General features: G+C 43.0%; 1 protein-coding gene across 3 annotated transcripts in view; it reads right to left on the reverse strand.

Annotated features, from left to right (window-relative positions):
* LOC115031727 (low-density lipoprotein receptor-related protein 1-like) overlaps window positions 1–21,517 on the reverse strand; it is a 50,245-nt gene that overhangs the window by 11,870 nt on the left and 16,858 nt on the right. For all 3 annotated transcript variants that reach the window (XM_029480322.2, XM_029480320.2, XM_085844019.1), the window contains exons 12-23: window positions 20,957–21,082; window positions 18,823–19,047; window positions 14,037–14,348; window positions 11,971–12,183; window positions 10,024–10,206; window positions 9,290–9,505; window positions 6,371–6,609; window positions 3,388–3,517; window positions 3,008–3,192; window positions 2,090–2,276; window positions 995–1,213; window positions 425–608 (exon numbers count right to left, since the gene is read on the reverse strand). In XM_029480322.2, the coding sequence (XP_029336182.1) occupies window positions 425–608; window positions 995–1,213; window positions 2,090–2,276; window positions 3,008–3,192; window positions 3,388–3,517; window positions 6,371–6,609; window positions 9,290–9,505; window positions 10,024–10,206; window positions 11,971–12,183; window positions 14,037–14,348; window positions 18,823–19,047; window positions 20,957–21,082 (2,419 nt within the window). The remainder of the gene's footprint in view (window positions 1–424; window positions 609–994; window positions 1,214–2,089; window positions 2,277–3,007; window positions 3,193–3,387; window positions 3,518–6,370; window positions 6,610–9,289; window positions 9,506–10,023; window positions 10,207–11,970; window positions 12,184–14,036; window positions 14,349–18,822; window positions 19,048–20,956; window positions 21,083–21,517) is intronic.

A 21,517-nucleotide genomic window follows, 5' to 3' on the forward strand; every position in this document is an offset into this window, starting at 1 on the left:
ACGTGCACCATGGCACTGGAACATGTGCACACAAGTGCACACATACACACTAATTTTTTAAATTATAAAATTGCACCCGTTTTCAGAAAGAAAAGACTGTAAGTGGGATCATTCAGGCTTAACGCAAGTCTGGACGATCATAAATTAACTATCCTTACTTCCCTCCTTATCTGCCATTTAAAAATCATACGTGTGTTCCAGGAGCTCATTACTTTCCTTACATGCCACTGTCTGACCACAATGTAAATTGCACTTTGAACTTTTCCCAAAGTTTGGGTTGATACCAATCAGCATTAGATCTAAAACCAGACGTTCATGTTTCCAATTCACTCATTCTGGATTGAGCTAACACAAGCATCAAAGTAGAACTCAGGAGGAATAACAAGCTTGAGATTCTTAACCTGGTGTTTTGACACCAACTCACCCATTTAAGGGATCCAAAGCCAAAGACTGGGGCCGAATCAGGTCGTCATCCAAGACAACTGTGTATTCAGATTTTCCTCTCCCCATAGCAGTTAACTGAATTGCCAAAATCTGGCCAGCTCTCCCATCAGTCCAGTAGAGATTTCTTCCAATCCAGTCAACCCCTATACAGTCTGGCTTTATCCCTAAAGAGACCATTCAATAGGTGTGCTTATGCTAAACGATAACTTCAGTAGGCTTAAGTCAAAAGACTAGGCTCATATGCCGTATTCATTCATTTTCCAACTATGTGCATATGCAACACAGAAAACTATTAATATGTCCCAAAAGACTATTGTAGAGGAAGTTCATCATTAAAGCAGTGGTCGCTGGCTCGCAGCTTGGTAGAACCCATGTCCACCAAGATGACAATGGCTCTGTCTTTCTATTGCTTTCTAGCCAGCAAGCCTTGGTCTCTTTCAATTGAAGAGATAGAACCCAGCCCATGTTTATATTAGTTGTCCCTCATCATATTATTTATGCTCTGTGTGACATTGTGTGGGATTAATAAGAGCTTTCCAGACGTGCATACCTTGCACCACTATCCCGTCCTTCTTCGTGGCCATACTTGTCCACCTTATACTTTCTGCATTGGGATCTGCCCAGAAGATTTTCTGATCCACTAAGTCATAGTCCACAGAGTAAATAGCCAGGTTCTTGTCTGCAGTTGTCAGGATATCTTCTTTTAAGCTTCTCAGGCCAGAAAGGAATAGGTTAAACTCAATTGAAACAAGCAGGATGGGCTCAGCACCTGCCCAAAAGAAATGGCTTTCAACATGACCATAAAGGAGTTTATATAGTGAAGAACAGCACAGGATAAATGAAAGAACATGACACAGTGTGGGGCCTTGGGCTTATTGTTGCCAAGGCTGGGCTGCCAATTAGTTCACATAGAAGAAGTGTTTTATAAGAATGATTACAGTAATAACCACATTTTAAAAGTATATAGAATACAACAATTATTAGCTTAAATAAACAGTAATATCTTTTTTACCTTCTTATTTAGTGTACCAAATTGTGAGTTTCATTGTGACATTATATTAGACACATCAGTGTACCTTGCTGACATCCACTCTCTCCCTCCACTACCGTTCCCCACAATGTTGGCCCACTTGCTTTCTTCAAGTAGTTCTAGTTCCATTTTCATGTCACACAGGCACATGCACACATTCCACAGGTAAGAGAAAATATGTGACATTTTATCTTTCTCCTATAACCTCTCTCATTCTCCTCTCCCTTTCATCCTTTGTCCCCCTCCCCCATAGTCCCCCTTTAACTTCCATGCCATGCATCTATAGAAGACAAAAATGCAACATTTGTCTTCTTGAGTTTGGCTTATTTCACTTAACACAGTGTTAAGTCTTCACTTAACACACTTCCACTCATTTTCCTGCAAGTGATATAATTTCACGTTTCTTTATGGCTAGGTAAATTCCATTTATGTATATACACCACACTTTCTTTATCCACACATCTGTTGATAGACATTAGGCTGGTTGGGAATGAAATATTGGGGCAGGTGGGAAGGAGAGAAATGTTTGATAAGTCAGATTGACCCACAGTCACAGAGTCAGAGATTCAAAGCTCACTAGCCACGACTTAGAAGGTAGTCCCAGCTCCAGGTTACCTGTTGCCTTACAAGTGTGGCCATCAGGGCCCAGCAAGTAGCCAGGGTGACAGGCACAGATGTATGAGCCCTCAGTATTGATACAGGTCTGACTGCAAGGTTGACCAGATGGCTGTTGGCACTCATTTACATCCTGACAGATTTGGCCATTGCTCTCCAATTCAAAGCCTGGGGCACAAACACATACCTGAAAAAGAAGCCATCAGCATATTCTGAAGACAGAACAGTGTTGATAAAAGGGCTTTGATCTTCATATGAGATTCACATGATGATATATTCCATGATGATATGTTGACAACTAAAACAGCTTTGCTTTGAATAGCCCCTTCTCTGTCTTAACAGCCTCGCTGTACCCCTTATACCCTTCTATCCAAGAGTAACAATGGCTAGGTTCAGCTCAGGACACCAGAGCCTTTGCTGCACCCATATGAAGAAAAGCACACAAAGCTAACTGAATTGGTCATCAGCCAGTGGAGAGCTGGTGTGACCAAATATCAGAACACGTTCTTTCACTTGACTATGAGAATCAAGTTTCCTGCATGCTGCTGAGTAATACTGTCTAACATAGCCAGTCCTCAACTTAAGAGCGGGGCAGGTTCCAAATATCAACATGAAAGAAAATTTTACACTGTCATTTTCTTGACCTGCCCAGATATTTGTATCTTAAAACCATGTGACATTTCTCCCATAGCTCACAGCAGAGATGGGACAAGGCACAATATAGGGGAGAGGTTGAACAGACCTCAGGAGGAGCTTGGAAGGCTCAGGTACCTGGATAGGCACTCAAGACAGTTCTACTATGTATATATCTTTGAGATCAAGGTGCCATCGGGGACAACCTGAATGAGTACACTACTGATTTTTCTCAGAGCACATATGTGGTTGATAAAGAACACACAGTAAGCTTCAGCAACTCACCGGCCCAGTTGGGGACTGGTAGCAAGAGTGGTAACATAGCCCAGGGCTGCACACTGATGAGGAACACTCCCCACCCTCATCTGAACCATCCACACAGTCCTCTCGCCCATCACACACCATACTGAAGCTGAGGCAGGCACCAGTAGCACACTGGAACTCGGAATCCTGGCACTTCTGCGGACCACCTGTGGGGGAGGGGATGGCTTTCTACTAGAGTGTTACAATCATACCCCAGCATCCTTCCTCTACAAGGCTCCTTCATATACAACCAAGACCCATCTAATGAGAGAACAGGGTGGGCTCCAGGTTATGCAGCATTTGCATGGAAGCCCCCCTCACCCCCCGAGCTTCTGCCTCAGTGGGGATGCCCCTGCACTTACATCCAGCTTCGTCACTGCCATCTCCGCAGTCGCTCTGTCCATCACAGTGCCAGAAGTCAGGCACACACTGGTCTCCACTGTCACAAGCCCACTGCCTTGGGCCACATGAGATCACCTTGAGGCCACAGTCCTAAGGAGATAGGGACAGTCAGTGGCCTCCGATCCATCTAAGAATGGAGTTTTCAGAGTTAGACAAGGCCCCCGGTTAGGAGACTACTCTCTGCCTCAGTTTCTGTGAGGCTCCCCCACGCCCTGTTGTGCTTAGAAGACCTTACTTCATTGTACGTTGTTCATTCCATGTACAAAAGCATGAGGAAGGCACGTGGCTTCCAATGCCTAGTATTCTATCTGGGTCCCTGAGGACTACCACAACCACAACTGCCACCCTACTGCAAGTGACACTTGACTCAGCACTCTTGGCACCAGCTTGACTCTCTTGACTGACTGAAGGTCTCAACATCACCTTTCTTTGGCTACCTCCTGTGACTGGAGGTCAAGCAAACCCATGTGCATGGAAAACCCCATGTGAATGTGGGTACCACTCGCTGTGGACCACAGTGAGGTTATTGCAACACCATGAACATTCTAGCAGAGGGAGGTGAGCTAGTTCAAGAAGTATAAGAAGATAGACAATGCCCCAGAGGAGCTAGCTCAGGGTATTGCCATAAATACATCTTATAAGGAGTTATATGCCCTATTAACAACCACTGTGCCCACACAGACTGACCATCTGGGTTATGCAGTTATGTTAAGAATAAGGTCACAGACCCTTTCCCCCCTCCCTACATGGAAGCATCATGATGATGGCAGCTAATAATAGCTTCCTGCCCCAAGACTAGAAAGCACTTATTACTATGGTCTAAACAGATTGGAGTAGAGCATATCATGGTATGTGTGAACAAGACAGACACTGTCCAGGAATGGAAGATAGTTAAACTAGTAGAGTTGAGGATCCAGGGGATGCTTGCTGAGTTTGACTACTAAAGACTGAATATTGCAGCCATCATGGGCTCTGTTCTCTATGCCCTGAGCATCATAATCCTGAACTAGGAGTGAAGTCTGTGTAGAGGCTACACTGTGAACACTTATATCCCAGTGCATACTCCACACCTAGAAACCCCATTTCTGGTACCCATAGAATGAGGTTACTTTATTCTAGCCATGGGACAGTGGTGACAGGTACAATAGAGTGTGGCATGTTGAAGAAGAGAGATGCATGTGTGTTGCTGGGATATAAGAACATTTGCTCTGTGGTGGTGAACATTGAGACATTCTTACAAGAGCCTGGAGAAGGCTGAGACAGGGAGATATCTTGGGAGCTCTGGTCTGAGACTTGAATCAGGAGGATCTGAAGCATGGTCATGGTCAACCTAGGGTCCAATCAGCCCCACCAGAAGGTTGAGGCTCAGGTTTGTGACCACATCAAGGAGAACAGTGCTTCCACAAGCTCTTTGTGTCTTGTTTCACACCTGCCATGTTGGGGCGTGGCCTTTGGTGTCATCTTGCCTCCAGGGAAGGAACTTGCCATGCCTGGAGAGGACCTGAGTGAGGTTTAGCCTCACCTTTTGGCAGATCATGATTTTAGAGAAAGTCAGCATTGTATCTTGAAGGATGGCAACAAGACCATGAGCACTGGCCTTGTCACTTAGAGACCTGCCATGACTGAGGAGTGCCAACCTCAAATGGATCTGAGTCTGAACTCCTGCTCAGGTTTTTTAGCTTAGAAGGGCTGCCTTGGTCAGTATTCCCTCCTGTGAATGCAAACTGCATCCACTCCACGCTGTGTATAACTCAGGGTACCTCTGCTCACAAGGAGTGGCCTGCCAAGTGAGATATGCAAGTAAACTGTTTTGCGATCAGTCAGAAAATCAATAAATAAAGTGTAAGGGAATGACCAATTGGGAAGTGTTCATTTCATCTTGATAACAGAAGCAAAGGAATCTAATCTAGAAATAAACTTAGAACTCTTTCTTCCACAATGGATACATGCTCCCATGAATTAAAATTGACAGTATGTTTTGCATCTGCTCTGACTTGAGTATTTAGAGGGGAGGGGCCATTTATGCACCTGCTCATCCCCAAAGCCCTTTAACCAGTGGCTCCCAACCTATGGATCATGGCCCCTTTGAGGGCTTAAATAACCCTTTCACAGGAGTCACCTAAAACTCATCGGAAAACATAGATATTTACGTTAAGATTAATAACAGTAGCATAATTAGTTATGAAGTAACAACAGAAATAATTTTATGGTTAGGGATCACCACAACATGTGGAACCATATTGAAGGGTCACAGCATTAGGAGGGCTGACAACTGCTGCTTGAGTCACATCTCTAGCTGTTGACCACTAAGGCCATATGCAAGCCTCGAAGCATCTGGGAGGCATTGTGAACAGTTCTGAGCTCCAGGAAGCCTCATGGTAACAATCAAAAGGAGCTGGGGACTAATCTGCCCATTTCCAGAGCTCAGCTTTCAATTGGCTACTCAAGGTATGGTGGTCACATTCTAAATCTTGGAGCCCTCCTGCAACACAAGTGCCTCTTGAAAGTTTGATGTTCTACAGTCTCCTGGTAGCACCCTGATGCAGCTATGGGTGATGACTCTGCCTCTACATTTTCCTGAATTTCCCAACAGAAAGCATGGGTCACTGTCATGACTGAGAACCACAGTTAGCAATCTTGTTTATCAGTAGATTCAAAAATATTTTTAAAGGTTGAATCTTTACCATGCATGCACAGATTGTTACTGCTTCTTGTTACTGCCCCTTAAACAATACCATTTGACAACCATTTCCTCAGCATAAACACTTCATTAGTTAATATAAGTAACTTAAAGAACAATTAATGTATGAGAGATTATGGGTCCATTGCAAGCAACTATTATGCCACAGATTCTGGCATCCTGGGAAGATCCAAGAATCAACTCTCCTTGGCTACTCAAAGGCAATGGTACCTCTGCATATGTCTGAAGGAGAAGTATGCTACCTTCTCATCGGTTCCATCTTTGCAGTCCACATCATGGTCACATATCCACTCTGCCAACACACATTCTCCACTCTTCGGGCACTTCATCTCTCCTTCTGGGCACTGTAGGGACCAGGCGACAGGGCAGCCTTCCTCATCTGAATGGTCCTGGCAGTCTCGGTTCCCATCACAACGCAGAGAAGAAGATATGCATTGGCCATTCTCACATTGAAATTCAGGGGAGCTGCATTTTTCATGGACTGAGAAAGGTAACACTTTGGGTAAAGGCTCAGGCATCTCTGAGGCAACCCAGCAGTAAGAAAATCACTTCAGAGACTCTCCTGAGTTCTGATATCACCGTGGGGACTAGGATCATCAGGCAGTGAAAGAAAACTCGAATTAAAAGTTACTCTAAATAGGACTTGCTATTAATGTACCAAGTTCCATCTTGGTCCTAGAAAATATGGGCTGAGGGACAAGGATGGGAGAACTTACACACAGACCTTGCATAGGCAGAGTGAAGGCCCTCCTCACCAAGCTTCATGCATCAACAGTAAAAGAAATCCTCTCCCATTGTCCAAAATGTTCTATAACTTATGTCATGTCATTGGACTCAATGCCTACAGACAGGTGTTTGATTTAGCCTCAGAGAGGAATGTAAATAGGTCTCCAAGGTACTTTCCATCTAGAGTTCAACTTCCTTTGATTATCTCATTCCTCCCAACGGTTGCATGGTCCAGCTGCCATCAGAGCCCTGGCTACACGGCTCATTACACAACCAAATCTGCCTGAGCCCCACCCAGCTCTTCCCACTTTAATCCCCACAAGTTTCTTCTTGACAGCAGTCTCCCAAAGTGGCATAGGTCTTTGAATCATGACATTAGAAAGAGAAATCAAGACTGTGGCCCATAACATTAAAAGGAAAAGTAACAAGACCCCCAAGTGAGATGGCCCAGGAGGTGAAAAGGCCTGAAACCAAATGTAAAACATTCAGGAAAGTAGATCGTTAGCTTGACAAAAAAGTAATTTTGCAAAATAGACTAGATTTTTCCCCTAGTGGAAATATTCTTGTGATGGAAAGAGGAGAGTATGGTAGGACACTCAAGATGCCTCTAGCTCCAACCCTTTACCATCAAACTCTCATGGCAAATACAGCACTGTGTGTGTGTGTGTGTGTGTGTATGTGTGTAGTGTATACAGTGTGTATAGTGTATGTGTATGTAGTATGTGTGTGTATATGTATAGTGTGTATGTGTATAATGTATGTAGTGTGTGCAGTATGTGTGTGTGTGTATAGTGTGTTTTATGTGTGTGTAGTGTATGTGTATGGGTATATGGGTGTAGTGTGTGTATAGTGTGTATGTGTATAGTGTATGTAGTGTGTGTAGTATAGGAGTGTGTGTAGTATGTGTTATGTGTATCTGTGTGTTATTCATACAATATGTGTAGTATGTGTGTGTAGTGTGTGTAGTATGGGAGTGTGTATAGTATGTGTTATGTGTATAATGTGTGTAGTATGTGTGTAGTGAGTGTAGTATATATAATATGCATAGTATGTGTAGTGTGTGTGTATAGTGTGTATATGTATATTAAGTGTGTGTGTAGTGTGTATAGTGTGCATATGTATTGTGAATGTGTGTGTAGTGTGTGTTATATGTGTGTAGAGTGTATGTGTATAGTGTTTTTGTATATGGGTACGTGTGCGTAGTTTTTGTGTAAATGTGAGTAGTGTATAGAGTATGTATGTGTGTAGTATGTGTTTGTTTAGTGTGTGTTATGTGTGTGTTTGCATAGTGTGTGTATGGGTGTGTGTGTAGTATGTACATATATGTGTGTAGTGTGTAGAGTATGTATGAGTATAGTGCTGTGTATAGTGTGTGTAGTGTGTGTTTCTGTACTATGTGTGTTATATGTGCATGTAGTGTGTGTTTGTGTGGTGTGTGTATATAGTGTGTGTGTATGTGTGCATGTGTGTGTGTGTGTGTGTGTTTTCCAGCTGGGATAAACAGGTGACATATATATGCCTTTTGTGCTCTTACTCTCTTCTCTGGCATCCTGTTACGGTCTACTTAGAACTATAACTTTCACACTTTTATACTCTTGGCGATTTTACTATTGCAGTAACTTCAAAGCAGTGAAAGTGTTGTCATGTGTTCCCAGAACGAGACAGAGCTGGAGCAGGCATGGTGGCACACACCTTTGATCCAGGCATTTTGAAGGCAGAGGTCTGGGGATCTATGTGAGCGCAAGGCCATCTGGTTTTTGGAGCATGCTCCAGACCAGCCAGGGCTACATAGTGAACTCTGTCTCAAAACAAAAAGTAATCTCTACCACCACCCTACAAAGGCTGTGGAAAGTTTTATGGAGTAAATGGTTATATTAGATGTGTACCCCAGGCTACATAGTGAAAATCTGTCTCAAACACAAACACACACACACAGGCTGTAGTAGGTCTTATTAAGCAAATTATCATATTATATAGGATTGTTAATAAGTCAACAGTACAAAAGCATCTTTATTAATGTTACAAAAACAGTGCAGTGATGTATTTATTGGTGGAGTGATAAGGGTGCCGTGAGCAGAGCTTTGAAGTAACTAATTTATTTATTTATTTTGTCCTGAGGAACAATGGTTCAGTATCTGCTCAGTGGAAATGTTTAGGTTATCATTTAGAGAACTGTTGTAGAACATAATTTTCAAAAAGAAGATGAATCAACTATAAGACAGTTGGAAGTATTCCCGCAGGCCAGACGTCCTGGGTTAGCATGCAGGGTGGCACATCTCTTTAGTCCAAAAGGCAGAGAGAGGCAGGTGGACCTCTGTTAATTCCAGGTCAGCCAGGACTACACAGTGAAACTCAGAATCACACACACACACACACACACACACACACATGCTTGCATGTATATACACGCATCTTGGGAGGCTCATGGAACTTACGGCATCCTTGTTCATCTCTTCTGTCCAAACAGTCTGGCTTCCCATCACATCTCCAACTCTTCGGGATACAGCGGGTCTTGTTGTCACAGCGCATCGAGCAGTCATCAGCAGGTCTCCAGCAGTCCAGCTCATCAGATCCATCAGAGCAATGCTGAGCCCCATCACAGTGATATCTCTCCTCTATGCACCTGCTTCCATCCAGACACTGGAAGACCCCTAAAAGGGAAAAGGCCCAAGACTCAAATTGGTCACGAGGAAGATTTTAAATGAGATGAACTCTCTGTGTTCCGGAGTCTGAGGGTTCAACAAAGTGCATCCCACGTATCTGAGTTCTAATGTCTAGAAGATACACAAGGCAGCTTAATAACCTGCTCGGGTCAATTATGTTATTAACCTGAACTAAGTCATTTAAATAATTGCTTTGACAACTTGCTAAATGATTACCAACTCATAAGTGGTAATGTAGGTCACTCTATGGACCAGCAGATAAGTAGGCAAATATTGAAACACTGGGCAAATATTGAAACACATAGCAAATTTAAGGAAGCAAGCAGGCAACACACATAGACAAATGGATGAAGTGTGTCCTTAGGGGGATGGATATTCCAACAAATAATGACATGCAGACTTGTCCAGAGGAAGTTGGGAGGTCAGATTTAAAAACATACTCTGGGAATTCCTATCATGGGCCTGAAGATGATCCTGGCAAAAGGCCGGACATACGGATTACCAACCTGGTTGATGGCAGATCTGGAAGCAGTTCTTTTCATCCGAGCCATCCTGACAGTCAGCCTCCCCATTGCAGAGAGATTCCCTGGGAATGCAGCCCTTCCCATCCTGGCAGGGGACAGAGGACCGGGCACAGAGGACAGGAGGAAGGGAAGGGGTAGTGGGCACTGGTTCCTTAAGCCCAGGATCTAGAGCAAACAATATCACTTTAGCAAACCAATCCAGGAGGGCGCAGCAATAGGATACATTCCCACTGTCCCTCCCTCAGAAAACCATGTCAACGCAGAGCATCCGCATGGCTCTACCTTACAAGAACCGAGGAAAGCTCCAAGTCTTAAGAATGCTTAGAAAAGGGAGCTGCATGGACCCTCATCCACTGACTTTGAATTTGGGCAAGTTCTTTCTCCTTCCTGCGCTATCTGATGCTCTATCTGCATCCGAGAAAGGAAAACCAAGTGTAACTGCATGTCGAATCATGTTCTATCAATCACAGACTGCACATAAGTGCTGCACAAGAACACAGAGCTGGAAATGTCTGGTCGCACAGATGTTACAATCAACCGGTATGAACAAAGCAACTGTTCTTACTTGGAGTTGTCCTATCAGTGTACATCTGGGTTCCTGTGAGTACATTCTATAACAGAAACACAGCAATGATACCACACAGTATAACGTTTCTCGGGATGTGTCCCTACCATTATATAATGTACTATAGTCCTTCTGGTCCCCCCATCATGGGATGAGAGCCAGTGTAAGCTAGGCGCTCACTTGTTGAGATGCATAAATTACACCACCACAAGTTATATTTGCCAGCAGCTATGTGTTAGCAATCAGAATAGGACTTAAGGCAGGAAGATTAACTCTATCTGTATAACCTCAAGAATAAATCCTCAAACCTGGTGCTTTTTAACTCCTCAGATCAATATAAAGCAGCCAGTGAGCCAAAAGTTCTGTGTGTCACCGAGAAGAGGAGAGAGACTGAATACGGAGAGGAAATGGATCCATCCCTCTGGTGTCCATGGTTCCCTGAGATACCCAGCTGTTTCTACCGAGGACGGTTCTGAAACCTGGTGTAGAAACTCATTGTTTCCTTCTTCACAACCTAAGACTGGACGTGTTTGGTCTTGTCAAAGGATTATGTGAAAAGATGATATATAAACCTGTTCACCTGACCCAACTCCAACAAATGGAAGCGTGCTACTTTCCCTGGGACATGGGGAACACTTCAGTCCAGAAAACTTAGAATCCAAAAGCTTCAAAATATTAAACTTTCTGAGTCCAACATGATGTTCCAAAGGAAAACTTGATACCTGACTTCCCGTGTCAAGTCCCACTTCAAGGGCAGGCACACTAAGACGGTTGTAGGAAATAACCTTCAGCTAGTGTGCATAAAGTATGTACGGATTACAACAAATTTCACACTTGAGTTTCATCCGTCGGAATTTCACTATGCATCTTAAAAAGACTCCAAAGCCTAAAATAGAGGTCCAAGACTTGAAACACTCTTGGTCCTAAATATTTTGGGTAAAGGAAATTCAGCCTGTATCATACATAGCCTTGGAGGTTCATCACAGAAAAAAGTCCCCTACACAATGTCACTGCTATGTGTCTCATGAAAGAATGGTTTGGGAAATCAGTTTAGGCACAGTTTAGAACTAATTATGTTCATACCCAGACTGAGCCTTGAATACATTAACAGGAAAGAGCTTTCCCCCAAAGGACCATGGTAGGTAGACCTCTCTGAGAACTGCAAAGACTTACAGTCATTATAACTGGCTAATTCTCTTAGCAACTTTGAAATACCTGTTCAGTTATTAAACTCCCATAATATGAACAAGTTAGGGAGGGGAATGGCTGGGCTGAGGAGAAGATAGTGGTAATATAAACAACAGGGCACCCAGGATTTTTACCCTTAAAGAACACGGAGGATGGTCCCACAAGGAAAGACTCACCTAGCACTTCCTGGTTCTCTGCCAAGATGATCATTTTCTTTATGTGTGGCTCCTTCAGAGTGGAGAAGGGCTCCAGTGTCTTCCTGTTCCACAGCACAAGAGCTGCCTTGTCTGCGGTCACCAGGTAAGGCGCATGGGCGACCATAACCATATCGCTCCAGGATGTGTTCAACGAGCATGTTCGGTTTTTTAATATACTAAGACTGTGCAACCCTATGGGAAGAACCAAGGTTGGTCTGTGACCTAGAGCAAGGTGGGATGCCTGGGCCTGATGTGATGGAGGTCCAAAGACCCAAAACTCCAAGGAAATACATTCCCCTCTTGAAAGAGTCACGGAATAGTGTTATAGGTTAAAAGTAACTAATGAGTGTCTAGCTCCTGGACAATGGGGATCTTAGTTCTGAAATGCAGGAAAAGAAGCTCTGAATCCACTGTTTCAATATGCCTTGTGTTTGGTTAGTTTTGTTTTGTTTATCAACCTGACACAAACTAGACTCATCTGGGAAAAGGAAACTTTAATTGAAAAAAAAAAAAATCCCTCCATTAGATTGGCCCATAGGCAAGCCTGTGGGGTATTTTCTTGATTAATGACTGATGTGGGAGGTCCCAGATCATTGTGGGTGGTACCATCCCTGGGCAGGCAGTCCTAGGTTATATAGGTGTGGAGAGCTTTTGGGGTCTGCTTGGCGGGAATCTGATATTGGCCAAGGACAAGGAAGTAAGTTGTGGCAGGAAACTGACATCAGGACATGATAAGGAAGTAAGTTCGGTAAGAGTCTAACTTTGGGCTATAATAGGAAGTAAGTTCGGGCAGGAATTTTAATCTTAGGGTGGAACAAAAGAAGTAGGCTTCAGGCAAGGCTTTGGCCTTGGGGGAGGAAGTGGGCTCAGGTATTTTGGTCATTCTAACAAGTCCTTGGAAACAACTGTCTCAGGAGTAATCTCTTTGCTTACTGCCTTGCTAGTTCCTTGTTGTACTGCTCGCCTTAATACTTGCATGGAATTAGAATGGTATAAAAGTGAATTGGGAAAAATTAAACCTGCCTTCAGTCTCAGAATTGACTGGGGTCATGCTACAATGTTGTCTAATTGTCTTTTTTCTTTTTAATCCTCACTCCTGCGCTGGCAAACCTGTTGACTGACTGAGCAGGCTTGGTCACTTAGGAAAACAAACTTAGAAAGCCAGAGGGAGCAAGCCAGTAAACAGCTCTCTTTCGTGGCTTCTGATGTAGTCCCCTGCCCTCTGTGTTTCTGTGCCTGACTTCTCTTCCTTCATGATGGACCATACGTTGGAGGAAGACCTGTTCTTCCCCAAATTGCTTTTGGTGCTGGTGTTTTATTACAGCAATAGAAAAGGGTCGTGACTAAACTATGTGGCTATCAGCATGTTACCTCCAGGCCTCAAGGTAGCTGTTAGATAAGAAGATCAGAATCACTGCACAGTTATGGCTCACACCTGATACCAATATCTAACCACAACCCTGGCACCTCCTTTGCAAAGAAAGTTTGCTTCTGTTGTTTCTAGCTGCAAAAGGGAAAACACATTTAAAGCAAGCTTTTGGAAAAACAACCATGTGTCTCTTTTTGAAGCTCTTAAGCCTATTATTTCTGAAAGTGTTCCAAGTTTTTAAATTCCTAAACCAGAGGGTTAGGTAAGGGATGGGTTTGAAGTGCCTTGCATTTACTGTCAAATTTCAAGTCAAAGTCTTTGTTTAAGCAGTGCTTAAAGTAGGACAGCCAGAAGAAAGGTTTTGAACATTCTCTATACAAAGTAACAGTTCCTGCTTGAGGTGACGAATACACTAATTACTATAATTTGCTCGTTATACATTATATACGGGTGTCAAAATATCATAATTCAACCCGCGTGTATGTGCAACCATTTTGTTTCCGTCAAAATCTTAAAACAAAAATTTCCACCATAGCCAAAACCACAAAAATAAATGTAAAGTTAAAAGAAATGCTTAGAAAGAAGCATGATGCTAAACTGAAGAGTTAGCATGTGTCTTCAGGTCGATCCCTCCCCCACTTCCCCAGCACTGTATTATATGTTGTACAGTACTTACCAACCCCTTTTGTGGTCCAGAGGATGCTAGCAGACCCGAGGTCCAAAGCCATCCGAGTGTCTGCTGCCCAGGTGCCTCTCCAAACTTCCTGTCTGTTTTTGCCATCCAGGGTCATGCACTGTAGGGGCTTCCCACTCTCCACCCAGTACAGCATCCTTCTGGGCCAATCAAGGAGCAGCTGCAGAATAATGTTTCGAGTACTGTAGAGAGTGAACGACTCAGCGCCAGGCATTCTCGTCTTCTGAATAGTACCTCGGTTACACGGTACCCAGAACAGGTTCCCCGTGGGTATGTCCACATTTGCTGAACAGACTGTAGGAGGAACAGAGGCCACGTTGGAAAAGGCTTCTAGATATATTCACGTACTGGCCATAGCGGGTCAAGGGGAGAAGGAGACTGGCCTCCTCGAGCAGACACTTCTTTGTATCATGAGCCTCCTAATGCCTAGTCTGGATCCAGCAGCTTGTCACTTGAGCGCCACTGGTCCTCGCAGCCACCTGGAAAGATCTACTACATCCAGAAGGAGGTGGCCAAGTGGCCTGCCTTTGCACACAGGCTTGTAACTTCAGAGTTACATTCATCCTTCTCACGGGTCAATATGCAAATCTATCAATTATACTTCAAGGGGCTCGAGCTGAAATTGCTTTAGGGAAACTAGGACAAGTAACCTCACTTCAGATAGCATAGAAAGTCACCAAGAGAGAAGACCTGGGATGAGAAGGACTGAGCTCATAAAAATCATGGGTATTTGGATGGTTTGAATGAAAATGCCACCCCCACCGAATATGGTCCACTGCCTTTTTATATGGTTAACCTTTCAGGGAATATAGCTAATAAATCATACATTCTATAAGGCGATTTTCGTGCTACACTATCAAATAGCCACGGAGCATGGTGGTCTCTCTTTGGCTTGTCATACAAAGTTTGTGACCCCTTAGTTGTTGTTACTTTAGAAAAGCGATGGCTTAGTAGGTATAGCTGCTTGCCACCAAGTCCTAGGACCTGAGTTCAATCCCTGGAACCCACATGGTGGAAACAGAGAATTGATTGCCAAAGGTTGTCCTCTGACCTACTCACACGCATGTGGCCCATGGGCACATGAGCACCAATACACACACACACACCACAAAATAAAATAAATGCAAAGGAAGTAGGATTGTTCAGAGTACTGATTGCACATACATGAGAAATTAAACTCTAAATACCCAAGAAGTCTAAGAATCATTGTCTAGTACTTCTAATGCAGTACTGAGGTCATCAAAGCCATGCTTTATGACACCTGGTAACCTAATCCCCTTGTGGCTTCTCCACTTCACCTTTGTATCACTTTTCTATTGAAACAAAAGTATAAAAGTCAAAACTGTACTTCTGCAACAACTTTAGCAGATACAGTCAGCCTTATCTTTTAAAAAATAGTCATAGATTGTGTACTGTTCATCTTTATATCAGTCAGCTTTATTAGAAGCGTATGTCAGGTAATATACACACAGCCTATTTTTCCTATTCTGTTAGTCACTTTGTTTTTGCTTTTGTTTTTTTTTTTAACCTTTGATATCTGAGGTGGGATAAAGGATTTATTCTGGTCCCTGACTTCAGTCTACAGACATTTGTCTCCAAGGCTTCCGAGCCTGTATGTGGTTAGGTAGGACACCGTGGCAGTATGCATATAGTGGAACAAAGTGGTCACATTGTCCAGAAAGTTGGTGGGGAAAAGACAAGCTGTCCTTTCACGGGCATGACCCCAGCAGCCTGCTTCCCCATGCCAAGCTCTGCCTTCTCATAGCCCATTCATTTCTGAATTCCTCACTGGATTAATCTACGGATGAAGTTAGCATTCTAATGATTAGATCTCAGTGATGCTACCAGAAAACCAAGCCTTCATTCTGCATATGACTGCATATGACGGTGGAGGTTCATTTCCTATCCAAACTGTCATGTGCAGAGAGGCAATTGTCAAGCACTTTGAAGCACAGACACTGGATATGATGGTGAGAAATTGATGTTACTACTCAGGGGGAGAGGGAGGGGTGTCATAGGGAAGCTGGTGCACACGGAGCTTAGTCTTCTTTATGGTGGGAGCTATTTTATTTTATTTTATTTTATTTTATTTTTTACTAGATCAAAGCCTCTCATGGGAGGAACTTCTGTAAGATAATGCTTCTGAATTCTCCCCATATCCATGAAGTCCTTCTTGCCCAAGCTCAATGCTCTCTCTCTCTCTCCTTTGGCAAGCTCTGCAGTTTTCAGAGAACTCTCATTCTTTTTTTTTTTTTTTTTTTTTTTTTTGGTTTTTCGAGACAGGGTTTCTCTGTGTAGCCCTGGCTGTCCTGGAACTCACTTTGTAGACCAGGCTGGCCTCGAACTCAGAAATCCGCCTGCCTCTGCCTCCCGAGTGCTGGGAGAACTCTCATTCTTATAATGAACTATGGATTCAGCCTTGGCCCTTTGCAGATTCAAGGTCGAAATGAAAGCCTACTTGCCAGGTTCATAGAACGTTCTTTGAATGATGTCACATTGGTTCTTAAAGAAATGTTACTCTGATGCCCTCTCATTTTTTAATTAAAAAAATAAATAGAAATTAACTGGATTTTTCAACATCAGTTTTTAACTCTAGCCTAAGAATACGGCGCCCAAAAGAAAATGGTGACATCAGGACACTGAGGGGTTGTAAGAAGGAGGTCACACCAAGTGGGTCTAGCTGGCAGGAGTGATGCTGTTGCTTTTGTTGTGTTTAACAACTGCTACAATTTAGCTCTTGAATATCCCCATAAGGCTTATGTGTTAAAATCTTGATGGCAAGCCTTTGGTGCTATTGGGGAACTGTGGTACTTTTAACAGATGAGGATCAGTGGAAGATAATCTGGTAACTGGGAATATGTGTCCTCAGAGGGTCTGTGGACTTCTTGTTCCTTCCCCCTACCCCACCCCATCCCCGCCCCCTGCTTTGACCATGAGGTGAACACTTTGGGTCCACAATTCCCTTCCCACCATTGGCGTCCAGTACTACCATCACAAGTCTAAAAGCAGCGGGTCAACCCAAATGGACTAAGAACCAAAGCTAACTTTCCCCCTGTATGTTCTTATATATTGTTTGCTCAGTGAGGATTTGCTTTTTACAAGTTGGTCACTTCGGACATTTATTATACTTATGGAAAGTTATCGCCACTCCACAATACAGCCAGCTCAGATGAAACCAGCAGTCGTTGATACAATAACAGCAACACAGAAGCCAATAAGTATGCTGAGCCGTCTGGAAGAAGATAGTGCGCTTCCATTAAGCCGGAAGATGTCTGTGATCAGGCATCCTCCCCAGACAGCTGTTAGATGCCGTCATGGTTAGTTTGTCATGAATGTTTTCTGACTGGGGCATTAGAAGCTGCTGTTTGACTGCCATTGTACTTATCTTGCAGTCTTCTGGGTATCCTGCCCATCCCTGAGAAAAGTATCAAAGGCGCTTCTCACAGCCAGGCAGAGCGCACAGGTAAAGGTGTTTGGGGGATTTTTGTTTGTTTGTTTTGTTTTTTTGTTTTTGTTTTTTCTTTTCTGTTCTCTTTTATTAGATATTTTATTTACACTTCAAATGTTATCCCCTTTCTGGATTTCCTCTCTGAACCCCCCCATCCCCTCCCCGTGCTCACCAACCCCCCACTCCTGCTTCCTTCTCATTGGTTTGGATGTGTGTTTTTCTAATGAGTTGGGTTTTGTTGTTGCTGCTGCTGCTGCTGTGTTTTCATTGATTGGTTGGTAGGTTTTTTTTTTTTTAAAGAGTTTTTAATTTTTAGTCTTTTTATATGATGAAATACAGATGGCAAACGCTTTCATTCTGCAACCTGTCTTCATTCTGGTGTAGTTTCCTTTACTATGTAGAGGCTTTGTGAATCCACACAATCTGAACTGCCAGTTCCTAGAACTCTTTCCTGTGCTATTGGGCTTCTTTCTTTCTTTCTTTCTTTCTTTCTTTCTTTCTTTCTTTCTTTCTTTCTTTTCTTTCTTTCTTTCTTTTAATTAGATATTTTCTTTATTTATATTTCAAATGCTATCCCGAAAGTTCCCTGTACCCTCCCCCCTCTCTGTTCCCCTACCTACCCACTCCCACTTCTTGGCCCTGGTGTTCCCCTGTACTAGGGCAAACAATATGAACTAACCAGTACCCCCAGAGCTAGTGTCTCTAGCTGCATATGTAGCAGAAGATGGCCTAGTCAGCCATCATTGGGAAGAGAGGCCCCTTGGTCTTGCACACTTTATATGCCCCAGCACAGGGGAATACCAGGTACAGGTGCTTAGAAATCTAGTCACCCACTCCATAGATAAAGTCTCTGTCCTTTGTAGCGGAGATGTTTGCTGCATTTAGACAAAGTACAGGGAACTTGAGGGCGAGGTGTGTGGCATTTATGAATGTGGGAAGGGAAAGTATACATTGCCATATTAAGAAAATATCTTGCTTTTCTTCTCCATTGCAATCTGCATTGCAAATTACTTTTAAATTAGAATATGAAAAATCTGCAATGCAAAATGGAAGATTAAAAGGTCTTTTTTTTTTCTTCTTCTTCTATTTTTCCCTGACTTAAGGCCAGGAAAGCAAAACTTAAAAACTCTTGTACCTCTCTCCTCATGGCAGTGGTCATCCTGAGAACAAAGGATCAGTAAAAGATATCCTATTCAGTTAGTCACATCTAGTCTTTGGCATGAGGGTACGTTCAGATTAGGGATAGATTTGCTCTTTTGGCCCTACACATTTTTGAATCAGAAAATAAAAGAAGAAAAGAAGATGCCAACCACAGCTCACCTGTTTGCTGGGTCCAAATCTCTTGCTTCTCTCCTGAATATCCAGCCGAGTAAACAAGATGTCCCTGGGCATTTGCCCAATAGATGAAGTTCCTTTTCCAATCAATGTCCAGTAAATACAGGTTCCCGGCATGCTCTTCAATTAGAGTTCTCTCTATAGCACGTCCCATAGAGCTGACTTTCAGCAAGTAGAGGCGTTTGCCAGAAGAAAAGACGACTTTTAACTCTACAAAAAGAAAGAAGAGATTTGCTATTTCACGGTCTATCAGATGATTCCCACGTTGAGTAGCCATATCTCAAGCCCTGGCTAGAGATATTAGATATTAGAATTTAGAGATCTTCCTGCCTCTACTTTCTCTGTGATGGGATTCAAGGTGTGTGCCACCACTGACCAGCTACTAGAGAATTTTTACTAATTTCTCTTATTTAAAGAAAAATTGAGTATGCTGGTTTAATTGCATGCTATATATAATGCTCAAAATTAAGTCTGAGCTGATTACTTGGCAACAACTGCTTATTCTGTCTTGGTTCCTTTCAAAGCTATCTCCATGAATTGTGTTTTTAAAAATAAGTTGGATCACAAACATATTTACGTAGTTTATTCTTCTTAAAACTTTCATGTTCTAGTTTTGAAAGCCACAGAGGTTGGGTAGAAATATTCAAGAGATTGAATAGGCTTTAATATTTTGGAGATAAAGCAGCACCACGGGGAATTTGTGTTAGCAGTATTGGATGAAAACAGTGTTCAAGAGAGACTTTGCTGAAAAATGAAGTCAGGGGCTGGAGAGACGGCTCAGCAGTTAAGAGCACTGATTACTCTTCCAGAGGTCCTGAGTTCAAAAACCAGCAACCACATGGCGGCTCACAACCATCTGAAATGGGATCTGATGCCTTCTTCGGCTGTGTCTGAAGACAGTCACAATGTACTCATATAAATAAATAAATAAATAAATAAATAAATAAATAAATAAATAAACAAACAAATATTTAAAAATAAAGAAAAATGAAATCAGGATATGTGATAGGGATCATAGAAGACATTTCTTCTATTATTTTGTGTGTACGATTTTGCATGTAAACCTGTAGAATATCACTTAGGCTTCAAAAGGGACAGAGTTAGTAAAATGACTTAGCAGGTAAAAGTGCCTGACACGAAAGCCTGAGACCCTGGGTTCTGTCTCTGGGGGAATAAAAGGTAGCTGGACAGAAGCAACTCCAAAAAACTGTCCCCTGATGAACATCTATGCACAGTGGCACACATGTGTTCCTTGTCACAACTATAATAAATGAAATTGAAAAAGAAAAGAGAATGAAATCAGGAGAGGTGGTGCATACTGGTAATCACAGCCCCTGAGAAGCCAAAGCACAAAGATTGTGAGTCTGAGGCCAACGTGGGTCACATAGTAAATTCATAGCCAGCCAAGACTGTGTGTCAAGACCTGTTTCAGAAGGTCAAAAGTGTGTGTGTGTGTGTGTGTGTGTGTGTGTGTGTGTGAGTATGTGTGTGTGTGATTATATCATATGCTAGAACATAGAGATTTAACATTAAAAATATAATTCTAAGTGAAATACAACAGAGTCACAGAACGGACAAACCCACAATTTCACCAAATGTGGTCGCTAGAATGGGTAAGTCACAGACAGACACTAGAATGATGGTTGACAGGAACTACAGGCTGCCTAAGATGTAAAGAACATCATTTGGGAAGAGGAAGAAATTCTGAGATGCTCTTGGTGATAGTTGCACAAAAACATGAATGCTTTTCATGTCACCATACAATTAAAAGTGGCTCAATGTTAACTTTTTGATAGGCCATTTTAGCACCATTTATTATAAAACTAAATCAAGGGGACAAGGAGCTGACTCCAGCCCTTGGGAGGCAGAGATGGGAAGAACTCTGTGATTTCCAGGCCAGCCTAGTTTATATAATGAGTTCCTTGCCATCCAGAGCCATCCAGTAAGAGCCAATCTCAAAACAATCAAATGAAAATAGAATCAAGGCGTGTCGACAACAAACTGGTCATCAGAGGAGCTTGCTCGAAAAGAAGCGGTTGATTCAGACGAGTCTGCCTTACTTCGAGGCTAACCTGGAGCAAGCCTTCTAGGGCTGTACCCATTTTACCAGAAAACTTACCACTGCATGTACCAGAAGGTAGAAGAAACAGTCCCTCTGGACAGACACACTTGTACCCCTTGGGATGGATGGGGGACAGGAGGCATAGGTGACTGCAAGAACCTGGAACACATGCTGAGTGTCTGCCTGTTTAAACAGAAACAGTAGACATAGTTTTAGGTTCCCTGTATAAATCCATCCAAACCTCAGAACTGGAGAAGACATAAGATGGTCTGACTTCAGAGGAATCCAAGTATACTTGTCACCTTCTAGTGGGTGTGCTGACCTTTGAACTATGCTGACTGGCTGTCAGACAAGAATCTGTCTTATGCTAGAGCCAACAAAGTTGAACCAACTGTACCTTCTCCCTTGAAGTTAATGCAAAATGAGGATTCCATTGGTTTACTAGGACATGCCCTTTAAGAAGAAGAACAATATGAACCAACCAGGTCCCCCAGAGCTCCCAGGAACTCAACCACCAACCAAAGAGTACTCATGGAGGGACCCATGGCTCCAGCTGCATATGGAGCAGAGGATGGCCTTCTCTGGCATCAATTGAAGGGGAGGCCTTTGGTTCTTTGG

This window comes from Mus caroli, unplaced genomic scaffold, assembly GCF_978045245.1.
Source record: "Mus caroli unplaced genomic scaffold, Mus_caroli_1 scaffold_10, whole genome shotgun sequence".
Taxonomy (NCBI): Eukaryota; Metazoa; Chordata; class Mammalia; order Rodentia; family Muridae; genus Mus; species Mus caroli.